Consider the following 10000-nt stretch of genomic DNA (forward strand, 5'->3'; position numbering starts at 1 on the left):
TCATTATTGTCATTGTCATTTTGTTGTTGTCGTCATCATCATCATCATTATTATCATTATTGTCGGTAGTGGTGGTGTTGTTTTGTTATTCTTTATTATAATTACAATACACAATACAATACAATACACAAACTTTATTGTCTATACTTTGGTACAGAGATTTTCTTTTTGGCAGCAGCGCATGTCCAACATAAGAAGAAAACAACAAACAAAAATAAAATGAATAGAAAATAAAAAAGATAAATTAAATACCGGTAGTTATTGTCATAGTCATTGCTACTGTCATTGTTATTTCCAGAACAAAGTATGGTCAACGCTGGAGAAGGACCCCCTGTTTTCCAGAGGCTTCTCAACCCCCTCACTGGAGGAGCAACGAAAGCTGTCGTTCCAGCGTGTTCGCAGACTCTACGAGTATGATTTCCTGCCTGAGGATGAGCTGTTCGGCAACCCTGTGAAGCATCAGATTCTGACAAACTGCCTGGGCAGTTATGACTGGACTGTTGCTGCCAAGATAAGTTTGAATTCTGAGGTGGGTAAGGATATATATATATATAAAAACTTTATTAGACAATACTTATGTTAGCAGGAGGGGTGCACGTTTGCATCCAGCATCAAACAAGAGATCGATGAAGGGTTGAGAATGTCTAATGATTTATTGCTGAAGAGGATCTATGTTCTATTACTTTTTTTTCATTTGTGAGGTCAGTGTCGGGTACGTGTCTTTGTTAGGTCAGACATTGTGTGAAACAGATTCCGGTGACATGTTGAATATTTTCTGAATTTCAGATTAATTTGAAAACAAGGTTATACCAGGAGAGTTTTTGACTCACTTGTGTAAACAAAGTGAGTCTATGTTTTAACCCGGTGTTCGGTTGTCTGTGTGTGTGTGTGTGTGTGTGTCTGAGTGTCCGTGGTAAACTTTAACATTGACATTTTCTCTGCAAATACTTTGTCAGTTCACACCAAATTAGGCATAAAAATAGGAAAAATTCAGTTCTTTCCAGTCATCTTGTTTAAAACAATATTGCACCTCTGGGATGGGCACAAAAAAATTTTAAAAAAGAAGCATAAATATATGCAAACTGCATTTACTGTTATATTTATATTTTTTGTATTCTCTAAACTTGGCACTTTGACCTCTTATTCTGACACAACAACAAGAGGAGTCATTATTATCATTTTTTGTTCAAACAAGAACTTCATTTGCTAAGCATGGAATTTTTATTTATTTTGCAAACGGTTTGGTGCAGATAGTAAAAAAAGGGAAATTACTCTGTAATTAATGCTAGGGGACTTAATTCACTTTAAACTGATCTTTCTCATCTTACTAATACATAAAAAGCTTGGATTTTTTTTTCCAGTGTATCACAAGTGAGTCGTGAAGGCCTTGCCTCTCTTGTTTCATTTGTGAGGTCAGTGTCGGGTACGTGTCTTTGTTAGGTCAGACATTGTGTGAAACAGATTCCGGTGACATGTTGAATATTTTCTGAATTTCAGATTAATTTGAAAACAAGGTTATAACAGGAGGGGTTTTTTTGTTTTTGTTTTTATTGTAAGACACTCATTTTTGACTAATTCATAACAGGAGATTTTTAATTGTAAGGAACTCATTTTGACTAATTTAGTGAAAACACTTTGCTTGTTTTTATCACAAGCTGATTGACAGCTTTAGACTTGGACCTTGACAAATGTATTGGTTTCAATGTTGGCGTAAAGAAGAAATTCAATATACGCATGTCCTAGTATATCTTTGGTTGAGTCCAGACATTTGTCCTACTGTCCACATGGATACGTGTACAACCTGGTGTTGTGCTAAAAATAGTTTTAAAAAATCTAGAAAGTGAACGATGTGTTGTGAAAAAAAAGTTAAAAAACCCTCTAGAAAGTGGATGATTTTATGAAAAAAAAAAGTTTAAAAAAAAAAAAACACACTAAAAAGTGGATGATTTTGTGAAAAAAAAGTTAAAAAAACCACTAGAAAGTGGATGATTTTGTGAAATTTTTTTTTTTTAAACCACTAGAAAGTGGATGATTTGGTGAAAAATAGTCTTCACTGAGACTTGTCGTAGTTTTCTTTTCTCCTTCTTTCTCTCATATATTTTTTATTATTGTGTATCAATCAGCTGGACAACAAAAACCAAAGAAATCAGGAAGAAATTACATGACGTTAAATACTGCAAACTTGTGTAAGATGAAAAATTTTTCCAACATATTAAATTGGTTATGTTGTTCATTGATGAAAAAACACACAAACTCTTCATCTTAGAGTTAGAATTCACATAGTGTGAATATAGGCAGCCATGCTCTGTTTTTCAAAGGGTGTGCATGCTGGGTATGTTCTTGTTCCTATGACCTACTAAACGCTGACAAGGATTACAGGATCTTTAGCGTGGGTATTTGATCTTGTGTGTCTGTATACACACGAAGGGAGTTCAGGCACTAGCAGGTCTGCACGTAATATGTTGACCTGGGAGATCGGAAAAATCTCCACCCTTTACCCACCAGGCGCCGTCACCGTGATTCGAACCCGGGACCCTCAGATTGACAGTCCAATGCTTTAACCACTCGGCTATTGCGCCCGTCAGATGGGGGTCGAACTCAGGAAACTTGGGCGAGAATCCTGCGCACTAAGATACCTGACTTCTCCTCTGCACAAGCTTTCTGGTAAAGCTGGGTACAGACACTAGATTTGATTGAAAAAAAATCCATGCTCTTGATGTTTCAGATGTTCGGGGGTACCGTTCAATCTACTGGTTCCTCCAGGCATCAACGGTTTGTGGAGGACAATCAGAACTTCAAGGTCAGTCTGGAACTATTTGATGATGATATGGATACTTATGTAGCATTACATTTATACGATATACCATATAAGATATGTACCGTTTAAGATAAGAGTCTGACTGGTTTTTATAGTTTCCACAGTACACATTACTATGTTTGTAGTCAGAGAGCAGGTTTTGTTTTTTTAGGGGCAAACAAAATGCCACTGAAAAGTTTGGTGCATGGAAATAGATAGATCTATAATGCTAAAAGTAGTAGGACTTTAAACTTTGACATGGCTTGAAACAGCTGATTTGATTGGATATGTTGAATGCATTGTGCATTTCTAGTGCTGGGAGAATTTAAGAAAGTATGTGGTGACAGATCAGAATGTCGGTTTTGACACTAATTTCCAAAAGTGTCGTTTCCATTTAGACTATGGGATGTTTTGACGTGAGTCTATTTGCGAACGATGCTGCACAGTTACTGAGCGCTCTCAAAAGGGTGTGTTTGTGTGATATTTCCTCTGTTTTTACTCTGTTTTATCAGTACTATTTTAGTGTATAGTTTCCTCAGTACTTTATTTACAACCAGAAGTTCAAGTTCAGTCTTGGAGTATTTTTGAGACAAGGGGTCAGACTGGTTTGTTATAATTATTTTCTTCAGTGTTTAGTTTTAGTTTTATGGTCAGAAAACATTTTATGGGAAAAAGAAAATGCCAGTCTGTGGGTGGGTTAGGTAATGCTGTACATCTCTCCCACTTTGGCGGTACTATTTTTTGTGTTTTTTTTTTGTTGTTAGCATGATGTGTTCATAGTTTTTAGCTGAACATACTTCTTCTTCCTCGTTCATGGGTTGCAACTCCCACATTCGCTCGTTTGTTCACAAGTGGGCTTTTACGTGTATGACCGTTTTTACCTTGCTATGCAGGCAGCCATACTCCGCTTTCGGGGGTGTGCATGCTGGGTATGTTCTTGTTTTCCATAACCCACCGAACGCTGACATGGATTACAGGATCTTTAACATGCGTATTGGATCTTCTGCTTGTGTATACACACGGAAGGGGTTCAGGCACAAGCAGGTCTGGACATGCGTCGACCTGGAAGGTTGGAAAAATCTCCACCCTTTACCCACCATGTGCCATTACCGAGATTCGAACCCAGGACCCTCAGATTTAAAGTCCAGCACTTTAACCACTTGGCTGTTGCACCCGTCATCTGAACGTACAAAGTGTATACTTTCCTTATTATTTTCTTTACAGTCAAGATCAAGAAGTTCATGATCAGTCTTGAACGACATGATCTATGATGTAGACTGGTTTTTTTGTTTTTTTTCTACAAGATGTGGTATTAGATTTATCAGAGAGCAGTTCACGAGGAAAACAAAATGCTAATGAACTGTTTGGTATGGAGTAGATAATAATGCTTTAAACGTTTTCCACTTTCTCAGAACCCACTTTAGTGTTTTTGATTAACTCACTCAGTACGGCAAGTCCTCTCTTCTCCTCTACACAGACCCCTCGGATGTCCAGTGGGTGTCTGAATGACCCAACCTTTAGTTTCCGTCGTCAGAATTGTGGTATTCTTTGTCAGCATTCACCTCTTCAGTATAAGAGCCTTCCGCTTGCAATATTTTGATGATGGTAATTGGGGTGAAACGCTGTTAACGTCGTCTCTTTCGCCGTTCGTATGGAGAGAGTTAAACCAGTTAGCATGATGCATTGGTAAACATTTCTGGCAGAGTAAGCAAAGTGTATGCTTTGCTTATTTTTTGTGTGTGTTCACTTTGATTTATATATGTATTTTTGAAATTATCTTTTCTTTTTCTTTTCCAGAACTTTGGCTGCTTTGCCTTGACAGAACTGTCGCATGGCAGCAACACCAAAGCTATGAGAACGACAGCCACATACGACCCAAAGACACAGGTCTGTGTTTTTCTAGTCCTTTGGTTGACTTAGGGTTTCAAAATATTGAACCGATGTGAATTGTGATGAATGAATGATATGGATACTTATATAGCGCCTATCCTCGGTCGGAGACCAGGCTCTAAGCGCTTTACGGACACGGGGGGTCATTTATTTGCACAGCAGTGTGCCTTACCTGGGTAGAGCTGACTGATGGCTGCCACTGGGCGCTCCTCATTCGTCTCCTTTGTCATTCAATCAGGTTCGAGTCACGGACACATGTATTCAGACATGTAATGTTTTACGGGCATGACTGTTTTGTTTATTTACCCCCACCATGAAGGCAGCCATACTCCGATTTCGGGGGTGCGCGTTGCTGGGTGCGTTCTTGTTTCCATAACCCATCGGAAGACCTGTCCCCGGCCCACACAGTGGTTATGAATTAACTGCTCCAGTGGCCGTGGTGGTGGGGTTAAAATGGTGGAAGGAGAAGACCCGTCCCCGGCCCACACAGTGGTTATGAATTAACTGCTTCAGTGGCCGTGAGGGTGGGGGGCCATGGGGGTGGGGGTTAAAACGGTGGAAGGAGAAGACTGGTCCCCTGGCCCACACAGTGGTTATGAATTAACTGCTCCTGTGGCCGTGAGGGTTGGGGGGGGGGGGGGGGTTAAAATGGTGGAAGGAGAAGACTGGTCCCCTGGCCCACACAGTGGTTATGAATTAACTGCTCCAGTGGCCATCAAAGGACCTTCAACCTGATGATGATATGGATACTTATATAGCGCCTATCCTTGGTCGGAGACCAAGCTCTTTGCGCTTTACAAACATGGGGTCATTTGCACTATCAGGCTGCCTGCTTTACCTGGGTAGAGCCGACTGACGGCTGCCATTGGGCACTCATCATTATTTTTTTCTTGTGTCATTCAGTCAGGTTTCAGTCACGTACACAGTGTCATACACACTCAGACAAGACAAGTAACATGTGTATGACTGTTTTTATGTATTTACCCCCACCATGTAGGCAGCCATACTCCGTTTTTTGGGGGTGTGCATGCTGGGTATGGTCTTGTTTCCATAACCCACCGGACGCTGACATGAGTTACAGGATCTTTAACGTGTATATTTGATCTTCTGCGTTCATATACATGCACACGAAAGGGGGTTCAGGCGCAGTCAGGTCTGCACATATGTTGACCCAGAAGATTGGAAAAAAAAAAAATCTCCACTCTTTACCCACCACCAGGCACCGTTACCGAGATTCGAACCCAGTAACCCTCAGATTGAAAGTCCAGTGCTCGGCTGTTGCACACCTAACCTTTGAACTCTGTTTGAGTGTGTATGTGTGCGTGCCTGAAATCTGATTGAATGACACAGGAAACGAATGATGAGCTCCCAAAGGCAGCCATCAGTCAGCTCTACCAAGGCAGGCAGGCAGGTTGTTGTGCAAATGACCCCGAGTCAGTGAAGTGCTTAGAGCTTGGTCTCTGACCAAGGATAAGATAAGATAAGATAAGATAAGAATAACTTTATTATCTCCAACTGGAGAAATTTGGTCAGGTGCATTATCACAACATAGACAAGTAAACAACATGGGGACCATAAATGTAAAAGTCAACAACAGCTTTTACGAATATTACGAAGATACAAATGTAAAAAATATCACATACACCGTTTCATACATACATCCACACACTGCAAGTAATAACTAGTATTCTTAATGTAAAAACAGAAAGAATTAAGAAACATTATTTGAATATAATTATAAACATAGCCTACTATACTGCACATTGATTATAATAGACAGATAAGATAAGAATAAAGGTAAATTGCGGAAAACCGAAACCCCCACCCACCCCACACATGCGTCAAATTCCAATCAAACTCTCGTGCCATTGCAGGAGTTCGTTCTGAACACGCCAGACTTCGAGGCCACCAAGATCTGGGTGGGCAACCTGGGCAAGGTGGCCACGCACGCCATCGTGTACGCCCAGCTGTACACCCCCGACGGGGCCTGCCACGGCCTGCACACCTTCGTCACACCTGTCCGCGACCCCGGCTCCCTGACGGCGCTGCCAGGCGTGATGGTGGGGGACATGGGGGAGAAGCTGGGACTGAACGGCCTGGACAATGGGTGAGTGAGTTGAGTGAGTGAGCTGCCCTTGGGTTTAGAAGCGAGTTCCAATCAAGGAGGAATTTTTGTTTAATGTCCCGTCACACATATCGGTGGTTGAAGACATTCTGTTAAAGTATTTATGAATACATCTGAGTATTATCGGTTAGAAGGGGTGGGAGATGTGGATGAATGGAGGGTTGGGGGAAACTGGGCAAATGAGGGTAAAAATGTGGGTGAAATTTGAAGAAAAAAACCCCCCTCTAAATACAGTTACAGGAAATTACTTAAAGGACTTCGTAAAAGAGAAGTCGTTAAACTGACAAGCGAAACAACTGATAATGAATGCGAAAAATCAAAAACATCAACGTTCTCAGTCTCTTGTGAAGACACACTTTTGTGTACAAAAGGCTGCATCAAGCTACAGTGAAAAATTATATGCTCAATTGTCAGGTTACTAAAGCATATGCACTTGACATTAGAACAATACTTGGTCCGTAGTGAATTTGATGATAGTCTGAGAGCTAAACTCAGAATTGGTCTGCGAATCGGACCAAAGTCTGAGAGAGTCAACTGACGAGGTTTTAGACTTGAATTCAAGCACCTATAAAAGTCTCTTTCTAGTATATTGCTTATTTCCTTGTTCCAATCAAGAACAGGGCTGCGGTGGCTCATTTATTCTGAGAAAATGTAAGCGCTGTTTTGATTTGATTTGATGTGGATACTTATGTTTGTATTTGTATTTGTATTTCTTTTTATCACAACAAATTTCTCTGTGTGAAATTTGGGCTGCTCTCCCCAGGGAGAGCGTGTCGCTACACTACAGCGCCACCCATTTTTTTGTATTTTTTCCTGCGTGCAGTTTTTTTTGTTTTTCCTGTCTTAGTGGATTTTTCTACAGAATTTTGCCAGGAACAACCCTTTTGTTGCCGTGGGTTCTTTTACGTGCGCTAAGTGCATGCTGCACACGGGACCTCGGTTTATCATCTCATCCGAATGACTAGCGTCCAGACCACCACTCAAGGTCTAGTGGAGGGGGAGAAAATATTGGCGGCCGAGACGTGATTCGAACCAGCACGCTCAGATTCTCTCGCTTCCCAGGCAGACGCGTTACCTCTAGGCCATCACTCCATGTAGCGCCTATCCTGGGTCGGAGACCAAGCTCTAAGCGTTGTACAAACTCGGGGGGGTCATTTGCACAACAGGCTGCATACCTGAGTAGAGCCGACTGACAGCTGCCATTGGGCGCTCATCATTCGTTTCTCTGTGTTATTCAGTCAGATTTCAGGCACGCACACATACGGACTCAGACAGACGTATAACATTTGACGTGTATGACGGTTTTGTTTAGTTACCCCGCCATATAGGCTATCATGTTACACCACTTCTGAAAGAACTACACTGGTTTAATTTCCGCAGTCAGCGCAAATTAAGTGGTAGTCCTTACATTCCGCTGTTTGGATTGGGCACTTCAGGCACACCTATCTAAAACACTTCTCACTTGCAAGCCTTCGCTTTCCTTCTGGTCATCAGGAGAAAAAAAAAATCTTAAAATACATTTAAAGTCTTCTGGTTACCGTGGTTCTAGTTTCTTATGCTCCCACTCTCTGGAATTCACCGCCTGTCAGTCCTGGCCATCGTCCAGCCCTCCCTCTGTTCAAATCCTGTCTAAGAAATCATCTGTTCTGTAGGGTGTTTTTGTATTTTTTGGTTGTTTGTATTTTTGTATTTCTTTTTATCACAACAAATTTCTGTGTGTGAAATTCAGGCTGCTCTCCCCAAGAAGAGCGCATCGCTACACTGCAGCGCCACCCATTTTTTTTTTTGTATTTTTTCCTGCGTGCAGTTTTATTTGTTTTTCCTATCGAAGTGGATTTTTCTACAGAATTTTGCCAGGGACAACCCTTTTGTTGCTGTGGGTTCTTTTACGTGCGCTAAGTGCATGCTGCACACGAGACCTCGGTTTATTGTCTCATCCAAATGATTAGCGCCCAGACTACCACTCAAGGTCTAGTGGAGGGGGAGAAAATATCGGCGGCTGAGCCATGATTGGAACCAGCGCGCTCAGATTCTCTCGCTTCCTAGGCGGATGCGTTATCTCTAGGCCATCACTCCATTTGTCCATTGATGTCATTGCTGCTGTGTGCACATTTCACATGATCCGTATAAGGACAAGCCCAGCGCTTCCGTTTTTTTGAGGAATTGTCTGGGTTTGCTCCTGTGTACCTTTTTATTTTTACCTATGTATTAGCTGAATCGGTAGCATAAGCAGCATTGACTTGTCTTCTTCTTCTTCTGCGTTCACTCGTATGCACACGAGTGGGCTTTTACGTGTATGACCGTTTTTACCCCGCCATGTAGGCAGCCATACTCCGTTTTCAGGGGTGTGCATGCTGGGTATGTTCTTGTTTCCATAACCCACCGAACGCTGACATGGATTACAGGATCTTTAACGTGCGTATTTGATCTTCTGCTTGCATATACACACGAAGGGGGTTCAGGCACTAGCAGGTCTGCACATATGTTGACCTGGGAGATCGGAAAAATCTCCACCCTTTACCCACCAGGCGCCGTCACCGTGATTCGAACCCGGGACCCTCAGATTGACACTCCAACGCTTTAACCACTTGGCTATTGCACCCGTCAGCATTGACTTGAAATTGTGTACCTTGTGAATGGAGAGAGTTACCACTCTGTACTGTTTGTTACTCATTTCTTGTTATTACTTTCTTCGATGTGTCGTCAGAATGTTGAACTTTTTTTTTTCCCTTCCCCCTTTTTCCCACAGGTTTGTGGCATTCAACAATTACCGCATCCCCCGTGAGAATCTGCTGGACAAGTTTGGCGACGTCTCCCCGGACGGCAGATACATCTCGCCCTACAAGGTGCAGTGGAAAATTCTTGCAGCAGCGTTTGTGGGCTGCAGATCCCATGCTCAGTTTCAGTTTCAGTTTCAGTTTCTCAGTTTTCAGTTTTCAGTTTGTGTGTGCGTGTGTTTATGTAAGTTTGTGCCTGCCTCTGTGTGTGTATGTGTTAGGGTAGCTGTTAGATACACATGTATGTTAAAATGTATGTATGCATTGTGTGTGTGTGTGTGTGTGTAGTCACATTTTGGTGTGTGTATGTAACATAGATATAATGTTTTATGTTAACAAAAGCGTTTTTTGTAAAGCACCTAGAGCAGATTTCTGGATAGTGTGCTATATAAGTATCCATTATTATTATTA

At 41.7% G+C, this 10000-nt stretch overlaps 1 protein-coding gene across 1 annotated transcript in view; it reads left to right on the forward strand.

The window, feature by feature from the left end:
* Nucleotides 1–10000, forward strand: part of LOC143288395 (peroxisomal acyl-coenzyme A oxidase 3-like) — a 37529-nt gene that overhangs the window by 2676 nt on the left and 24853 nt on the right. The window contains 5 exon segments of the mRNA XM_076596814.1: nt 299–529; nt 2726–2800; nt 4595–4684; nt 6562–6794; nt 9562–9658. Of these exon segments, the coding sequence (XP_076452929.1) occupies nt 299–529; nt 2726–2800; nt 4595–4684; nt 6562–6794; nt 9562–9658 (726 nt within the window).

The sequence above is a fragment of the Babylonia areolata genome, chromosome 12 (genome assembly GCF_041734735.1).
Source record: "Babylonia areolata isolate BAREFJ2019XMU chromosome 12, ASM4173473v1, whole genome shotgun sequence".
Taxonomy (NCBI): domain Eukaryota; kingdom Metazoa; phylum Mollusca; class Gastropoda; order Neogastropoda; family Buccinidae; genus Babylonia; species Babylonia areolata.